The sequence below is a fragment of the Nomascus leucogenys genome, chromosome 25, assembly GCF_006542625.1.
Source record: "Nomascus leucogenys isolate Asia chromosome 25, Asia_NLE_v1, whole genome shotgun sequence".
Taxonomy (NCBI): Eukaryota; Metazoa; Chordata; class Mammalia; order Primates; family Hylobatidae; genus Nomascus; species Nomascus leucogenys.
Genome location: NC_044405.1, coordinates 29,072,089 through 29,090,227, shown reverse-complemented (window position 1 = coordinate 29,090,227; position 18,139 = coordinate 29,072,089). Strand labels below are relative to the sequence as shown.

General features: G+C 58.9%; 1 protein-coding gene across 3 annotated transcripts; it reads left to right on the top strand.

The window, feature by feature from the left end:
• Positions 1 to 3,643: 3,643 nt before the first annotated feature.
• ICOSLG (inducible T cell costimulator ligand) lies at positions 3,644 to 17,809 on the top strand. Of its 3 annotated transcripts, XM_003277364.3 has the most exons (7): positions 3,644 to 3,825; positions 6,128 to 6,168; positions 7,399 to 7,749; positions 9,049 to 9,339; positions 13,303 to 13,467; positions 14,691 to 14,726; positions 15,635 to 17,809. In XM_003277364.3, the coding sequence occupies exons 1-7, from the start codon at positions 3,812 to 3,814 to the stop codon at positions 15,643 to 15,645; spliced, it is 909 nt and encodes a 302-aa protein (XP_003277412.1). In that variant the 5' UTR covers positions 3,644 to 3,811; the 3' UTR covers positions 15,646 to 17,809. The 3 variants fall into 3 exon arrangements, with proteins under 3 accessions (XP_003277412.1, XP_030662067.1, XP_030662068.1); XM_030806207.1 differs by having other exon boundaries at positions 14,691 to 17,809; XM_030806208.1 differs by lacking the exons at positions 14,691 to 14,726; positions 15,635 to 17,809 and having other exon boundaries at positions 13,303 to 13,618.
• The last annotated feature ends 330 nt before the right edge of the window (positions 17,810 to 18,139 follow it).

Below are 18,139 nucleotides of genomic sequence, written 5' to 3'. Positions count from 1 at the left end.
GGCTCAAGTGATCCTCCCACCTTGGCCTCCCTAAGTGTTGGAATTACAGGTGTGAGCCACTGTGCCCGGCCTTCCAAGCATGCATCATGACCCCATGCTCAGCCGAACAACCCTCCAAAGGATGCCCATGTCCCCATTCCCGGATCCTGTGAATGTTACCTCATGTGGCAAAGGACGGACTTTGCTGACGGGATTAAATTAAGGTGGGAGGCCTCCCTGGACCATCCAGGTGGGTTCTACGTGTCATCCCAAAGGTCCTCATAAGAGAGGGGCGGAGTGAGGCTTGACCACACAGAGAAGCCACAGGGCCACTGAGGTGGAGGCTGGAGCAAAGCATAGGGATGCCTGGGCCACCGGGAGCTGGGAGAGGCAGGTAGGATGCTCCCCCAGCGCCTCCACCAGGCAGGCTTCCACTCTCCAGGGCTGACAGAGAGTAGATTGCTGTTGTTTTGAGCCAGCAAGCGTGAGGTCATTAGTTCCAGCACCCGCAGGAAACGAACCTACAGTCATGCACCACATAACAACCTTCGGTCAACAAGCAATGCCACAGTGCTCCCATATCACAACGCGGTATTTTTACTGCACCTGTTCTATGTTTAGATGGCTTTAGATACACAAATACCAGTGAGCCACAGCTGCCTACGCCATTCAGCGCAGTCACCTGCAGCGTAGGCTTGTGGCCCGCGAGCAGCAGGCTGTGACACACAGCCTCGGCGCGTAGCAGGCTGTGCCACCAGGGCCGGTGTGTGCCCTCGGTGTTCACACAAGGACAAAATCACCTAAGGACGCATTTCTCAGAAGGAATGTATGCTTTTCGTTAAACAATGTATGACTGCTCCCCAAAGCGAAAAGATCTTCCTTGGACCAGGAGTTGAGCTCTCAGCATCAGCGGACACCCATGCTGTCAAACACAGGTTGCTGTGCCAGACCCCAAAAGGACCAGGGCCTGGAGGTGCATCAAGGAGGAGATCAGAAGACCCCCACGCCCTCGAAACGGCAGAGCAGGGCGGCCTGGGGCTAGGGGCGTCGGGCAGCTGCTTCCTGCTTAAGCACTACCACTTGCACCCAGAGCCTCGAAGCCCAGGCTGCACAAATAGGATTCCTGCTTGGTTCCCAGTTGGCCCCGGACACTGCCAAGGGGCCCTCTCTCCACACCCCTAGAACAAAAGCCTATCCTGCCCGCCGAAGAAACAGTCACGGTTGAGGGGGAGAACAAAAACCTTCCTTTGACTACAGGAAACTTCTCAAGGGTTTTTCTGTTTCTTCATCTAAACCCATCTAAGTGTTGTGACCCATGTGCCGGTGTGCTGTGTGCGTTCACTTACAACAACCCCATTCACGTATATGTCACAGATCAGGGGATGCAGGCACCAAGGGGCTAAGGAACTTTCTGAGGTCACACAGCTCCGGAGTTGGGATCTGAACCAGCCACCGCTTACCGTTGTCTCCGAGGTTCCTGAGCTGGTCCTGGCGCCCTCCCCCGCGGCCGCCTCGGCCTGCCTCAGTGTCCCCTTCTGGCCCAGCTGCCTTCTTGCCCCCTGCCTGGCTGTGCCCTCCACGCGCGTCCCTTCTCTCGGGGGGGCCTGCCCGCAGCACTTGGGCTTGCTGGGGTCTCTGGCGTCTGCCCGGGAAGCAGAGCCTGGACCTACCCCCTCGGCCACAGCACGGCGGGCCCTGCGGGGTCTGGACCCACCGACAGGGCACCTTCCCTTCGCCGCCGCGGATGACCGGCCGCGCTCTTGGGAGACCTTAATTTGGGAGGCTCTGCTCCCCCAGGACCCATTCCCCATCCTCCCACAGCTCCCACGCGGTATCCGGGGGCCGTCCCCCTCCCTGCAGTCCCGCGGGTGGAGGGCATTCAGGTGCGCCCGGCCCTGGGGGTGGAGCGCTCGGCCCGGCGTCAGCTAATCCGCGCGGCGCAGCCCCGGACCTCCGCTGCAGGCCCAGAGGCGCGCGGATCCCGGCCGGTCAATCAGAGGGGGCCTCCGGAAGGAGGTGGCGCTGCCCGCAGCCCGCCCGCCCGGCTCACCTGCGCCCTCCTCACCCGCGGGGCCATGCGGTCCCTTACCACCAGCCGCCCGCCCCGGGGCGAGGAACCTCAGCCCCCAACATCGCCACCCCACCAGCCTCGCCGGTCCTAGCCGGCGTCCCTGAGCGTGTCCCGGGAAGCGCACATCCACGCTGGCGCTAGACCGGGTTTTCTGGCTCCAGGGACTGGACTCGTCCTGAAGAGTCCGGCTCAGATGGGGTTACGCGCCTCACCTTACCCGCGTGCGGACGGTCAGTGCCTCCGCCCTGCACGCCGCGGGCCCTGCCCAGCTCTTCCCGCGGGAGGGCAGGTGGCCCCCGCCCCGCCCCTGCCAGGCGAGCGATTTTAAATCCTCCCAACCCCCATCTCTCAGCGGAGGGGGAAGCCGCCCGGTTTTTCAGGGCTTCCTGCGCCTTCGCCGCTGCTCTATCTGCCCTCCCGCCGCCGTCCGCCCTACCCCCCCAGCCCGTCTCTTCCGCCTTCTTATTTTGTGCCTGGGCTCTCTGCTCCGCAAAAATGTTGACTTCCCACGGGCAGAGGTTTCAGAATTTTTTTTAAGCTTTTGTCCACGGCGCTCTCTACATCTTGGTTGAAGGAATGGCAGCCTGCGGGGTGCCGTCTGGGGCCCCCGTCTCCCGGCGCTTCTCGCCTCCTCCACGCGCAGGAGGCGGTGGGGATCCGAGCCTCAGACCAGAGGCGGGGGCTCCGGGAGGAGGGTGCCCCGCTGCCCTGTCCAGCAGCCTCACCCAGGCCCTTCCGGAGGTGCCTCTGCAGAAAGGGAGTCACCTCCCCCCGGGCTCCACCTGGCTTGCAGGGATCAGGGAGGGAAGGCGGGGTGGGCTGGGTGCTGTGGGGAGGGAGCAGGGACCCTGGGTCCCACCCTCGGTTGCGTGGAGCAGCCTTTCCCAAACCAGCTGCCCCAGACTCCAAGCCAGACGCCACTGCCAAGGCTGAGGAGCCCAGAGCCGCAAGGATGTCTCGGTTTCTCAGCGGGGGATCCTCAGAGCCAGTGTTATGCAAAGAGGCTGCGCCAGCGCCTTTCAGACCCCTCGAAGGCTAGGGGAGCAAGGCCAGGTGGGGGCGGGCTGGGGCTGGCCCAGAGGGTAGAGCCCGCCCACTTTCCCTCCCTCCTTCCATTCATGCACGCATTCATTCAATCATTCATTCCTCAGCACTCGCTGAGCTCACTCGCCTAAGTCCTGAGATCATCGGAGCGCAGCCGACCAGGGGCCTGGCGCTCTCCCAGCCTGGGGGCCTGGGTCCCCGGACTCCTCCTCGGGGAGGGCCGCAGGACCGGCGCATTGTGCGCGGCGCGGGGAACGGCCCTTGCCTCCCACGGTCCCCTCCCCCGCTGCGCCGGCACCCGCAGCACCCCTGGCCACCTTCCTCCGGGTGCCCCCCACCCCTGAGCTTCCCGGGGCACCTACGGCGCCCAGGTCCGCGTCCAGGCTGACAGGCCGACCTGCCTCTGTCCCGCCTCCGGCCGACGGGCACACGCCTGGGCAGAGCTGAACTTTCCGGAGCCGCCGCGCAGCGCCCCGCCTCCTGCGTCCCGGGGCGGTCTCGGTCGCCAGAGGAGCCAGGCCGGGGTCGGGGCGGGGACAGGGCGGGGACACGGCTGCCTCCAGCACGCCGCGCGCTGGGCGCTCAGAGCCTCGGGCCCGGCGGGAGCGCAGTTAGAGCCGATCTCCCGCGCCCCGAGGTTGCTCCTCTCCGAAGTCTCCCGCGGCCCAAGTTCTCCGCGCCCCGAGGTCTCCGCGGCCCGAGGTCTCCGCCCGCACCATGCGGCTGGGCAGGTGAGCCGGGGAAGGAGCTGAGGCGCCGCGGTCAGGGGCGGGGTGGTTCGGCCCGCGCGTCCCCAGGTCGGCTCGGACGCGGGGCCTGCGGAGCTCGCCTGGAGGTGCCAGGCTGGCAGTGCGGGTCCGAGGAGCGGGCGGCGGAGGCGCCGGGGCGGCCGGCGGGGCGTGGACGGCAGCAGGCGGCGGGGCCTGGCACCGGGACCCACGGCAGGACGCGCAGCCGTGCGGGGGCGGGCTCGGGGGTGGGGTCCCTGCCAGGGAAGGAGGACCGCGAACGCTGGAAGGAGGGAGGGAAGGCAGGCGCACCCTGCACGCCGGGGCACGGGTGCTGCCCCTTCCACTCCCTGGCACTGCTGATTTCCTAGAAGAAGGGAGGAGGGAGGTGACCGGCCGAGCGCTCTCCAAGGCCAGCTGGTGCCCACGGTCTGCGGACACGCCCTCCCCCACACACGTGGGATTCCCCGCAGCCCGGCAGCCGATCCGCACTGGGGAAGGCTGTGGCTCCCTGAACCAGGAGTGACAGCTTCCTCCTGGATTTTTGCGAAAATATCCAAAATATACTCTTCGTAACCCACGTTGTAGGGTCCGCAGCCTGTGCTCCCCTGGGTGAACCTGTGAGGCCTCTGACCCCAGGGATGCCTCCTGCACAGCCCAGAGCTGGGCCACACCGGTGTCACACTCCCCAGTACCCCTCCCCATTAGAAGTGTATGCAGTTATGATCCCGCCCTAGAGAGAAAGAATTTAAAAGTCCCGGAATGTCATAACCCTCCCAAATGTCTTAGCCCTCCGCCACCCACACCTTCAAGTAGGTGTTCCTGTCTATGCTGGGTCTTGAGGCAAACTCCGGGTGGGGGTAGGTTAGATCTAGGGGTGCTGAGGGTCCAAGGAGAGGACACAGAGGCCGCTGGGTAGGCAGCACCCAGGGAGGGGACAAGCCAGAAACAGCCTGGAGCAGGCACCCCCCACCCCCGGCCCAGGAAGCCCCCAGATATCCTGAGGAGGCCTCCATCGACAGGACGGGCTTTGTGGGCTGGTGATGAATATGGGCACTGTGGGAGACAAATGGGGGCACAGAGGGGTTCTCACAGCTGTCGATTAGATGGTGGCTCTGGGGAGATGCTTGAAGGGGCTAAGGCTGGAGGCAGGGAGGTCCGGGTGGAGGCAGGGGGCCTGCTGGAGGCCATCACACCCATCTTGCCAGCCAGAACGGTGGCCCCAATAGGGGGAGTGGGAGAGAGAGGAAGGGCCACCTGCAGGCTTCAAGAGCCCCTGGTGGCCTGGGGCGGCCTTGGTGCATGTGTGCTCCCTTGGCACAGGCACACCTCCATGCAGACTCAGATGACGGCCATCGTGGGTGGGGCAGGGGTTTCTGTGGCTCCAGGGCTCAGGGACAGCCCACTGGGAGGTTCCCACAAGACCAACCTTTGACTTACAAAGCCCCCAAGCTTTCCCAGGCGGAGGCCACAGAGAAAAGGGATGAGCGTCTTCCAGATCTTGGAGGTACAGGGACATCAGAGGAGATGCCCGTGCTCCGGGGGCTCCCACTTCCTGGGGAGCTGGCCCCAGAAACTGATGGTTTGGGGGGCTGGGGTAAGCACTGCTACCAAAGTTGTCCCGGCCACTAAGGGCCTCCGCCTGGGGAAGGCATCCTGGGGGCTGGCGGGAAGAGGTGGTGAGCCTGTGGCATGCAGAGTGCAAAGGCTCCCAGACCCAAGATGGCAGGGGCATTGGAGTCACGAGGGGAATTTGCTGCCCGAGGCAGGGGCACCAGCTGCAGCAGGATCTGAAACAGGAGGAGCTCAGGTTTGGTTTCAAAATGATCCGCGTTCCCCACAGGGCTGTCCCGTCACTCACCTGACCCTGTCACGGGCACGCCTGATGTTCTCCGTCTCCCCAGCATTTTAAGTGACGCTCCTACTATAGGTGCCCTGAAAGCTTTTTTTTTTCTCTGATTTTCTACAATTTATTGGCATCTGTCCTCAGGAAGGCTAGACCAGCCTCGATGGCGTCCCTCGCTCCCCTTCATCCTCACGCCAGCATCACTGTGTTTCTAGGGATTTGTTATTGCGAGAGCTAGAGAGTGGCGAGAGGCTGCCAGCCCCTCAGACTTGTTGTGCTGGGCAGGGACCCCGAATTCCCATGGAGAACAGAGGCAGGCAGGCTCCTGGCTCTGCCTTCACATTTCTGTGATGGGCCTAACTACCTCCTGCCCGTGGGAACCAGCCTGCTCCTGTTTGGAAGATGCAGGTAACTCCCCGGCGGCCCCGCCTCACCTGCCTTTCTGGTTGTTTTTTCCAGTCCCGGACTGCTCTTCCTGCTCTTCAGCAGCCTTCGAGCCGGTAAGTTCAGGGGGTGCTTTGCCATGGGGCGCCCCGCTCAGAGATGGGCTCTCCGGCTGCGTGGACTGCCGGCCACAGGGCGCTGGAAGCAGCCTCACCAGGCTCCTTCTTGCTTCTCAAGTGGCCCTTTGGAGAAAGTTGGACCCTAAACCTAGGTTGCTGCACAGGATAGAAGCGTTTCCTTAAAGGAAACTCTGCAAACACTTCTGCAAACTCCGGAGTTCTTGTTTGATCCCGTGTTTGTTGCGGGCAGAATGCAGTTCCTCTGAGCCAGGGCTTCCTGGGTCCCCTGGTCTCCCTGTCCCAGGCAGCAGCCCTGCTGAGCCCTAGGAGCCACCAGTCTCTGGAAGAGCCAGGAATAAGGACGAGGCACCACAGCACAAACCCGAAACCTTGCCGAGCCTTCTAGCCCAGAGGGCTTTGGGGGCAGGGGACACACACAGATTTTCCTGCAGGTGCCAGGTGCAGTGGCTCACTCCTGTAATCCCACCACTTTGGGAGGCCAAGGCGGGTGGATCGCCTGACATCAGGAGTTCGAGACCAGCCTGGCCAACATATGAAGCCCCATCTCTACTAAAAATACAAAAAATTAGCTGGGCATGGTGGCAGGCACCTGTAATCCCAGCTACTTGGGAGGCTGAGGCAGGAGAATGGCGTGAACCCCAGAGTCAGGGGTTGCAGTGAGCCGAGATCACGCCATTGCACCCCAGCCTGGGTAACAGAGCAAGACTCCGTCTCAAAAAAAAGAAGATTTTCCCACAGGCATTTACGTAGTTGCACAAACAGTACATTTATGTTACATTTATGACACCTTTCCTGATGCAAGTGAGCAGCAATATAATGTAATTGCTGAGAAATTGTTCTCCCTTAAATGCCTGATTTTTAAAGAACTTTTTATTTTGCATTAATTATAGACTCCCGAGAAGTAGTAAAAATAGTGCTGAGTAACAAAAATAACACTGAGCGGCCAGGCCCCATCCAGCCGCTCCTCCCCATGGCAGCCCCTTACATAACGGGAGTGTGTCATCGAAGCCAAAGATTGACATGGACCTCACCATGAAATGTCTGCGTTTTTCAAGTTTGACTGCATTCCTACATGTGCCTTGTTAATAAATTCTGAGCCACCGTTGGTGTTTGAGGCTTGAAACCCAAAGCCTGCCCCGTAGAGTAGCTTCAGGGCCTGGGCATCAGCCTCTGAAAACAGATTTTACACCTTTTGGGCCATTGCAGATACTCAGGAGAAGGAAGTCCGAGCGATGGTAGGCAGCGACGTGGAGCTCAGCTGCGCTTGCCCTGAAGGAAGCCGTTTTGATTTAAATGACGTTTACGTATATTGGCAAACCAGTGAGTCGAAAACCGTGGTGACCTACCACATCCCGCAGAACAGCTCCTTGGAAAACGTGGACAGCCGCTACCGGAACCGAGCCCTGATGTCACCAGCCGGCATGCGGCGGGGCGACTTCTCCCTGCGCTTGTTCAACGTCACCCCCCAGGACGAGCAGAAATTTCACTGCTTGGTGTTGAGCCAATCCCTGGGATTCCAGGAGGTTTTGAGCGTTGTGGTCACACTGCACGTGGCAGGTAGGACCGTCGAGGCGGAGGGAGCTGGGTCCATCCCAGACTCACATCGTGGAAAAGTGTTCACGAAACCCCCTCCCTGGCTCATTCACTGTTTCTTCCAGTGAAGAAAATTCTCATCTGTGTTATCAGGCTTCTGTCTAACTTCGAGGGAAACTAAACAGCTGAAAAATCCTTAGTGCATGACCTGCGGCTGCTTGGTTTTCCGGAAGAGCTCCTACCCTTGCTGTCTTTGCCTCTTGAGTTAGTTTTTGTTTTTGTTTTTGTTTTTTGAGACGGAGTCTTGCTCTGTCACCCAGGCTGCAGTGCAGTGGCACGATCTTGGCTCACCACAACCCCCGCCTCCTGGGTTCAAGAAATTCTCCACAGCCTCCCAAGTAGCTGGGATTACAGGCACCCCCCACCACACCCAGCTAATTTTTGTATTTTTAGTAGAGACAGGGTTTCACCATGTTGACCAGGCTGGTCTCAAACTCCTGGCCTCGTGATCCGCCCCCCTCGGCCTCCCAAAGTGCTGGGATTACAGGCATGAGCCATCGCGCCCGGCCAGTTCGTTTTTTGAGACAGGGTCTCACTGTTGCCCAGGCTAGAGTGCAGCAGTGTGATCACGCTGCAGCCTTGGCCTCCTGAGCTCCAGCAATTCTCCTGCCTCAGCCTCCTGAGTATCTGGGACTACAGGCACATGCCACCTCGCCTGGCTAATTTTGATTATTTGTAGAAATGGGGTCTCACTACGTTGCCCAGGCTGGTCTCAAACTCCTGGACACAAGCGATCCTCCTGCCTCACCCTCCCAAAGTGCTGGGATTACAGGCATAAGCCACCACACCCAAACTAGACTTTTAAAAGTGAAATTTGAAGGGAATGCCATAAAGCACTAAATGAGAACAAAATTTAAGAGAAAAATAAGAGGCAACCAAGGAGCTCTGGGCAGTTCATTGGGGAGAACAGCTGTGTCCATTTCAGATGGACTGTGAGCCCCTGCGTCAGCAGTGAGAATGACCAGATCCAAATGACAGGGTCCCGGCACAGCCGACGGCCATGGAGTGGGGGGTCTGTGGGTGCCAGTCACTGCCTGACAGGCTCAGCGGTCCCTGGCTACTGGGACTGGCTTGGGGGATGACTCTTGGGCAGGACAGGGCGGAGCCTGCTGCTCAGACCAGAGCCCTGGTCCTGGCCTGTCACCCATGTCGGGGCACAATGGGCCGCCTCCCGTCTGACCCAGCCTTGGCACCGTGTACCCTCTGTTTCTTGACCAGCAGGGCCTGGCGGCATCTCTCATGACCTGTTTCCCTCCCCTGCAGCAAACTTCAGCGTGCCCGTCGTCAGCGCCCCCAACGGCCCCTCCCAGGATGAGCTCACCTTCACATGTACATCCATAAACGGCTACCCCAGGCCCAACGTGTACTGGATCAATAAGACGGACAACAGCCTGCTGGACCAGGCTCTGCAGAACGACACCGTCTTCTTGAACACGCGGGGCCTGTATGACGTGGTCAGCGTGCTGAGGATCGCGTGGACCCCCAGCGTGAACATTGGCTGCTGCATAGAGAACGTGCTTCTGCAGCAGAACCTGACTGTCGGCAGCCAGACAGGTAAGGTCCCGGCGCCTGCGTGCTGAGCTGAGCCCGACAGCGGGGCCAGGGCTGGCTTGGGAGAGCCTCTGAGGCAGGAGACAAAAGTCCCTTCGACGCGGCTCAGCACCCGAAAGGTGCTTGGAAGGGAGAGGAGGTGAGAGGCATGTGCCGCACGGTGAGAACCACCACGGTCTCCGGGAACAGGAATGGGCGCCGTGCCCAGTGCATATTGCTCCATTTTCTTCACCTGGAGTCAGTTTTCTTAAACTTACTTTACAGATGAGGGCTGAACTCTGAGGCTGGGTAACACTTCAGAAGCCGCAGGACTAGGCAGCAGCAGCCCAGGACAGAAGCCCACAGCTGTGCAGCCCCCACCCAAGCTCCCTGCCTCTTGGGCGTGTGTCCCCTGAGAAGACAGACCGAAGGCCCCAGACACGGGAATCCCACTGGGCACGGCTGCTGGCCCAGCCCCTCCCAGTGGAAAGGGTGCCCAGCCCCTCCCTGTGGAAAGGGTGCCCAGCTCCTCCCTGTGGAAGGGGTGCCCAGCCCCCCTGGAAGGGGTGCCCAGCTCCTGCCTGTGGAAGGGGTGCCCAGCCCCTCCCTGTGGAAGGGGTTCCTCTACAGGGACTCCTTTGTAGAGGACACAGGCCCTCCCCATTTGTGTCCCCAACTCCTGTGTCAGGATGAGAGGCAGAAGGTGGAGGCAGGAGATGATCAAGGAGGGGTCCTGGGTCCCTGCCGGCTGCAGGAAAGGGGCTGCCAGCAGGACTCACCGTGGCCCTGTGCAAAGCAAGAATGCAGGGCTCATTGTTTCGGAAGCATTAAGAATTCCAGACAGTGACCACAAGCATTGCACCTCCTGCGGGCCTTTCTGAGCTCAACCCCAGAAGCCTGCACAGGTCATACGCTCGAAGTCTGCCCTGGCCGCCAGGATCCCCAGCACAGCCAGACATTCTCCTTCTTGAAATCAGGGCTCAGCCATTATGACTCAGCATTCAGAGTCTGTGAGCTGCGTGCAGCAGGATGAGGGGCTGCTCCCAAAGCAGTCTCTGATAACTGCCTTCCAGCCAGCATACTCCCCGCAGAGCAGCCCAAGTGGCAGCAGAAGCTTCTCCCAGGGCTGTCGTCTCAACCCCGGCTACGCAGTGGGGTCATCTGGGCAGCCTATGAAAGCCCCCATGCCCAGACCCATTGCACCTGAAGCTCTGGGCTGGCACCTGGCATCGGCATAGTGTCTAAAAGCTTCAGAGGTTCAAGGTTGAGCACCGTCCAGGTGGTTTCTCCAGGTGTGTTTGGAGACGCGCCGGGCATTCAGAACAAGCTCCCAGGGGGATGCCGCTGCTTGTTTGCCGGTGAGGACGGCTCTCTGAAGGGCAAAGACACTGCACACAGAGACCAGAGGCATTGGCAACTTTGTGCATCGCGGTGGAAAAGCAGAAGGGTGCAGCTGCCATGGGGAACGGTGTGGCAGTTCCTCGAAAAGCTAAGCGTGGAAGCACTGCAGGACCCAGCAGTTCTCTCCTAGGGATATAGCCAAGAGGATTCAAAACAGGGACTCAAACAAATGCCTGTCCATGAATGTTCATGGCAGCCGGAAGGTGGGAACCACCCAAGTGTTTCTCGTGGGTGGACCGATGCACCAAACGTGATCCATGCGTGCAGGGGAGAATTAGCCTGAAAAAGGAAGGAGGCAGCTGTCCTGATGCACGCTGCGGCGTGGAGAACCTCAAGGCCATCAGGCGAGTGACAGAGCCAGACACCTGAGGACAAGCCTGTGGGACTCTGTTTATGCAAAGTGTCCAGAATAGGGTGAGCCACTGAGACACGAAGCAGACTAGAGGCTTCTGGGGCAGGAGGACAGCAATTCTCCTGCCTCAGCCTCCTGAGTATCTGGGACTACAGGTGCATGCACCTTGCCTGGCTAATTTTTGATTATTTGTAGTGATGGGGCCTCACTATGTTGCCCAGGCTAGATTCAAACTCCTGGACACAAGCGATGCTTCTGCCTAGGCCTCCCAAAGTGCTGAGATTACAGGTGTGCGCCACCACGCCCAAGCTAGAGTTTTAAAAGTGAAATTTGAAGGGAGTGCTATAAAGCACTAAATGAGAACAAAATTTAAGAGAAAAATTAGAGGCCCCAGCTGTTCTGAGACCCCCTCATTTGGATCTGGTCCTTCTTGCTGCTAACACGGGCTCACAGTCCCTCTGAAATGGACACGACCATTCTCCCCGATGAACTGCCCAGAAGGACAGCAGAGGACAGGGAAGAGTGGGGAGTGACCGCTCATGGACACAAGGTTCCCTTTTGGGGGTTACAGATCCTGGAATTAGGTGGTGGTTATGATGGCACTGGCACCCTGAATTGCTCACTTTAAAATGGTTCGTTTTGGGCCGGGAGGGGTGGCTCACACCTGGTCCTAGCACTTTGGGAGGCTGAGGTGGGTGGATCATCTGAGGTCAGGAATTTGAGACCAGTCTAGACAACATGGCAAAACCCCATCTCTACTAAAAATACAAAAATGAGCCAGGTGCGGTGGCATGTGCCTGTAATCCCAGCTATCCGGGAGGCTGAGGCAGGAGAATCGCTGGAACCTGGGAGGCAGAGGCTGCAGTGAGCCAAGACCACACCACTACACTCCAGAGTGGGCGACAGAGGAAGACTGTGTCTCAAAAAAATAAATAAATAAATAAAGCATAAAGTGGCTCATTTTGGCTGGGCAAGGTGGTGCACACCTGTAGTTGCAGTTACTTAGGAGGCTGAGGCAAGAGGATCACTTGAGCCCTGAGACCAACCAGAGCAATATAGTGAGATCTCATCTCTACAAAAAAAAAAAAAAAAAAAAAAAATTAGCCCGGCCTGGTGGTGCACACCTGTAGTCCTGGCTACTTGGGAGGCCGAGGTGGGAGGATTGATTGATTGAGCCCAGGAAGTTGAGGCTGCAGTGACCTATGATCACACCACTGCACTTCAGCCCGGGCAACAGAGCAAGACCCTGTCTCAAAAACTAAATAAATAAAATGAAATGGTTAATTTTATGTTATGGGGCTTTCACCTTGATTTTTTTTTTTTTTTTTTGAGACGGAATTCTGCTCTTGTTGCCCAGGCTGGAGTACAATGGCGCGATCTCGGCTCACCGCAACCTCCGCCTCCTGGGTTCAAGCGATTCTCCTGCCTCAGCCTCCCGAGTAGCTGGGATTACAGGCATGCACCACCACACCTGGCTAATTTTGTATTTTTAGTAGAGACGCGAGGTTTCTCCATGTTGGCCAGGTGTGTCTCAAACTCCCAACCCCAGGTGATCCACCCGCCTCGGCCTCTCAAAGTGCTGGGATTACAGGTGTGAGCCACCGCACCTGGCCTCACTTTGATTTTTAAAAATCCAATAAGGGCCGGGTGCAGTGACTCACGTCTGTAATCCCAGCACTTTGGGAGGCCGAGGCGGGTGGATCACGAGGTCAGGAGATCGAGACCATCCTGGATAACACGGTGAAACCCCATCTCTACTAAAAATACAAAAAATTAGCTGGGCGAGGTGGTGGGCACCTGTTGTCCCAGCTACTTGGGAGGCTGAGGCAGGAGAATGGCGTGAACCTGGGAGGCGGAGCTTGCAGTGAGCCAAGATCACGCCACTGTACTCCAGCCTGGGCGACAGAGCGAGACTCTGCCTCAAAAAAAAAGAAAAAAAAAATCTAGTAAGAACCTGTGCTTCCCACCACACCTAGCCCTGTGCTCCCCTGGCTGTGGGTGGGGTTATCGCCTCTCCCAGGTAGGACGGGGAGGAACAAGATCTCTGCAGGAAACAAAGCCCCTCTGCAAGAGAAAACCCTCCTCTCATCAGCCTGGTGTTTTTAAAACCTCAAAATCATGTCAGGGAAGTTCTCTGGAATAAATACTTCCCTGCAACACTTTCCACTCCAGGATGAAAAAGACCCTTTTCCTCTAAGATCCTTTATGTCCGGTTATTTTCCTCTTTCTCGTAGGAAATGAAATCGGAGAGAGAGACAAGATCACAGAGAATCCAGTCAGTACCGGCGAGAAGCACGTGGCCACGTGGAGCATCCTGGCTGTCCCGTGCCTGCTTGTGGCCGTGGCGGTGGCCATATTCTTGGTGCTCAGGGGCCGATGGCTCCAAGGCAGCTATGCAGGTAGAGACGGCCCCATAGTGTGGATGTTAATGTTCGTTCTGTTGGTGTGAACGTTTGCCTGCTTTAACTTCCCTCACCGATACTGATTTAGCTTGAAACTTTGTGTGGTAGGCCTGGCGCGGTGGTTCACGCCTCTAATCCCAGCACTTTGGGAGGCCGAGGCGGGCGGATCACGAGGTCAGGGGATCAAGACCATCCTGGCTAACACAGTGAAACCCCGTCTCTACTAAACATACAAAAAATTAGCCGGGCGAGGTGGCGGGCGCCTGCAGTCCCAGCTACTCGGGAGGCTGAGGCAGGAGAATGGTGTGAACCCCAGGGGGCGGAGCCTGCAGAGAGCCGAGATCGCGCCACTGCACTCCAGCCTGGGCAACAGAGCAAGAGTCCGTCTCAAAAAAAAAAAAAAAAAAAAAAAAAAAAAAAAGAAAAGAAACTTTGTTGCGATAGCACTAATATTCATGAGCCTTAGCAACCTGAACTCTCCCACAGAGTGATTTTGAAACCCAGCATCTGTGACATTCCTGACACTGCCAAGCCAGAAGGGCGCTGTGAGGTCTGCCCTGCAGGTCGGGTGGCCAGGATGGCTTCTGCATATAGAGGCCAGGGTGGTCGGTCATTTCCAGGGAAGCCGCTGAGGCTGCCTTGAGCACCCCTGTTCTGTGGGTCTGTGACTCTGGCCAGCTCTGCGACAGAGCCTGGAGGTCTGTGTTTCAGCCACGTAAGACACAGCAGCAGAACTTAGTGGCGCAGGAAGCCCTGAACGTTGGCTGCAGTGACGGTCCTGATGACGGGTGGGGGGGGGCTCGTCCCAGAACCCCCCAAGGGTGGCAGTCAATGGAGTGCAGGCGCAGTGGCCACGGAGTAGGGGCGGCTCCTGTGAGCTGCCCCTGGCTTTCCCATTTGTGGCCAATCTCAGTCATCCCAGAAACATCTTCCACGGCCATGATGCCACTGCCGGCCGGCTGGGCCGCGGAAGGGCCCCAGAGCCAGGTCACAGCATTTTGAGTGCTTCCCAGGCACTTACCCCTTTAAGAGGATCTTTCTCAAAAGCCATGTGGCCTGGGGAGCCCCTCATCTGTGAGTGCTTTCCCTACCTGGAGCCGGGAGCCTTGGGGAGACTTCCAACAGGGGTGTTTAGGGGGCTGCTGAGAGCTCACGAACACCAGGGGCTTTAGGGACACCCCCCATTGCTGCTGCCCTGACCATTTTGGTTTGTCCCCCAGGTGTCTGGGCTGTGAGGCCGGAGCCAGAGCTCACTGGTGAGTTTGCCATGGGAAGCAGCAGGTTCTGGGGGGCCCAGGCGAGGCTTGGCTGCCAGCTGTCTTTCAGATTTTCAAAAAACTTTCAAAAGGCAAAAGTCCTTTGCCCTGAACAACTGTTGCTCCCGGAGATGCAGTGAAGCCCTGGATGGTGCGCACGGCATTTCCTGCAGCCTCCCCTTGGCATGGGATGGCATCCTGGTGTGCACTTTCTCACACTGCAATGGGATTTTCCCAACATGCACAGAAGCAGAGAGACGAGTGCTGGACCCCTGTGCTCCCAAGCGCCCAGCCCCCACCAGGGTGTCCAGAGCGGGTCCAGGCACCGCCAGCTTCTCTCTGCGGCAGCCACTCCTGCAGCTCTCGGGCGGCTCCCTGTCTCCTGGTGGAGGTTTTTGCCCCTCAGTTCCAGGAGCAACACAGATGTGGATTCCTGTCCAATTTGGGAAAAATGTCCACACACGGTCACCCACCTGGCAGGAGCCTCTGGCTGCAAGGGGCGCTGAGCTTCGCAGGCAGGCCAGCCGGGCTCCCCGCCATGGGCCAGGATCCCCTCTGAGCCCCCTTTGCCACCCATGAGAAGGGGTTCCCCGGGGACAGTGGGCTCAGGGTGTGCGCAGCCACCACGCTGTGGTGTCACCTGTGGACCCGGGCGAGCTGATGGCCGACCGCAGAAACGCACTTCCAAGGCCAGGTCAGCGCATGCAGATGACGCAGGAACACGGCTTGCTGGAAACATGGCCGGCCTCTTCCTATCAGAGCCAGTCGAAGCGCCCTGTACAGGCCGCTGTTTCCGAAGCTTTAAACCCTTTGTTTCCACCAAGCTGAGTCCTAAGAAAACCGACGTCTGCCTGCAGAATGGAAAGGTGTCCTTCATGTTCCTCTCTCTCCTTCACTTCCCTTCCAAGGCCATGTTTGACCAGAGCTCACTGCCCGGAGCGTGGACAGGGCTTCTGTGAGACGCCACCATGAGAGGCCAGGTGGCAGCTTGAGAATGGACTCCCAGACTGCAGGGGAGCACTTGGGGCAGCCCCCAGAAGGACCACGGCTGCATCCCAGGGAGAACTGCTGGCATTGGCTGTGATCCTGGAATGAAGCCCTTTCAAAAGCGTCATCCACACCAAAGGCGAGTGTCCCCAAGTGAGTGGGCTCCCCGCCGTCACTGCCAGTCACCCACAGGAAGGGACTGGTGATGGGCTGTCTCCACCCGGAGCGTGCAGGATTCAGCACCAGGCTCTTCCCAGTACCCAGACCCACTGTGGGTCTTCCCGTGGGATGTGGGATCCTGAGACCGAAGGGTGTTTGGTTTAAAAAGAAGACTGGGTGTCCGCTCTTCCAGGACGGCCTCCGTGCTGCTGGCGTCATGCAAGGCTGTTTGCAGGGCCACGGTCACAGGAGCTCTTCTGCCCTGGACGCTCCCAACCTGCCTCCCGCCCGGAGGCCACAGGACCCACGCATGTGTGTGCCCACAAGTGTAGACAGCCGTCCACACCGAGGAGCCCCCGAAGTCCCCACTGGGCTTCAATGTCCTCTGCCACATTCCCTGGGAGGAACAATGTCCCTCGGCTGTTCTGGTGAAAAGCCGAGCTGCCGTTGGAAGAGGCATGGGTGGAGTTTGCCAGAAGAAAGGCGGTGCCAGGGCCGTGTTTGGCCAGCTGCAGAGGCTGCCAGGGCTTTTGGCTCTGCAGCGAGAAAGACACAGCCCTCCAGCAGGCGCAGGCCTGGCAACACGGTCCCCAGAGTCCTGAGCAGCAGTCAGGTGCACGGAGAGGGTATCACCTGGTGGCCACGGTCCCCCTTCTCACCTCAGCAATGATCCCCAAAGTGAGAGGTGGCTCCCCCGGCCCCCACCACCCTCAGCAGCCCCACCCCACTCAACCCTGAGGGTCCCCAGGGTCCAGATGAAGACCTCTGACCCCAGCGCCAGGCTCCTCGGAGCCCAACAGTCCCAAGGGGGCAGGAGACGGGGTGGCCCAGTGCTGAGGGGTACAGCCCTGGGCCCTGACCAGCCCCGGCACCTGCCATGCTGGTGCCCAGAATGAATCAGCTGCTGACTGTCTCCAGAAGGGCTGGAAAGGATGCTTTCCAGGGTGCACTCGCCCCAGGGAGATGGAGTAGACGGCCTGGCCTGGCCCTCGGGACACACTGTCTGCCCCAGGGCTATGGGCAAACGTCCCTCCTTGTTACTTCCCAGAGTCCCCTGACATTCCCAGGGTCAGCCAGGACCTGTTATAGCCCTGGTCACTTGGAACTGACAGCTGTGAGAGGCCTGCACTTCTCAGACCCAGACTTAGAACAAAAGGAGGAGTGAGGACTCATGGTTACAATGAGGTTCCAGTACTTGTTACAAGAAATTGGTTTTCTACAAAAACAGTCCCTACCTGGGCCTTTAAGTGAATGTGGGATCCACTCCCGCTTTTAACGTGAAAGCATTAGAAGATGTGTGGTGTCTATAAAAGAACAGTTGTCATCACCGGGCATTGATTGGCAGGGACAAGGAGCTGCTTGGGTGTGGAAAGTTGGGGCGTTGGAAAGTGGGGTGTGGTGCCCATCTGCAGTGACTGTGAAGTGACTCCAGGACGGACCTACGGGGGCACCCAGAGGTCCTAAGCCCCAGAACTGAGGGTCATGCATCACCACTCAGGTGTCCCGGGAGGTGCCCTGGGCCCGGGGACCTCAGAGGCAGGACGGCGACACTAATGCAGGAGAGGGAGTCTGGCTCCAGCTTTTCCCATCCGAGGTGATTTTCCTTCACCGGGGGGGCAGGAAAGATGCAGGGGCCCCAAAAGCTTCTACCCCTCACGCCTGGGGCACGGGGGACACTTGGAGGCTGCTGTCACCACTGTGCATCCAAGGCCATGCCGTCTGTGGGTCAGTGCCTGAGTCTCGCCTCCCTGCTGGTCCCCGAAGCCCCCCAGAAGCCCTGCCTGTCATGTCGGCATTTGTGAGACCCGCCCTGTAACGCCTGCCCCTCGCAGCCCGACATCAGCTTCCTCTTTCTCCCTTGCTGTAGACAGGCTGGATTCCAGTGTTGTGACAGTCATCTCCAGAAACCTGACTTAAGACAGTAAGATGCAAATTGTGCCTGTATCCTGAGGCTTCGGTGGGTGCAGGGCGTCTTGGGCACAGCCAGCTCAGCTGTCTGTGGTCTGAGCAGGAACAGGTGCCACTCCTGCTCGGGGGACCCTGCCCTACACCAGGCTGTTCTGTCCCCCTGGGGGACATGGGGCCAGGTCTGGAGGCATTTTGGGTTGTCACAGCTGGGGGCTGTTCCTTGGCTTCAGCGAGTGGAAGCCCCAGATGCTGTTCAACATCCTTCTGGACACGGGAGGCCCCGACACAAAGAAGCGTCCACCCGCAAGTCCACAGTCTGAGGTCTCCCCTCAGAGACCCTGCCCTGCACACCCACCTCC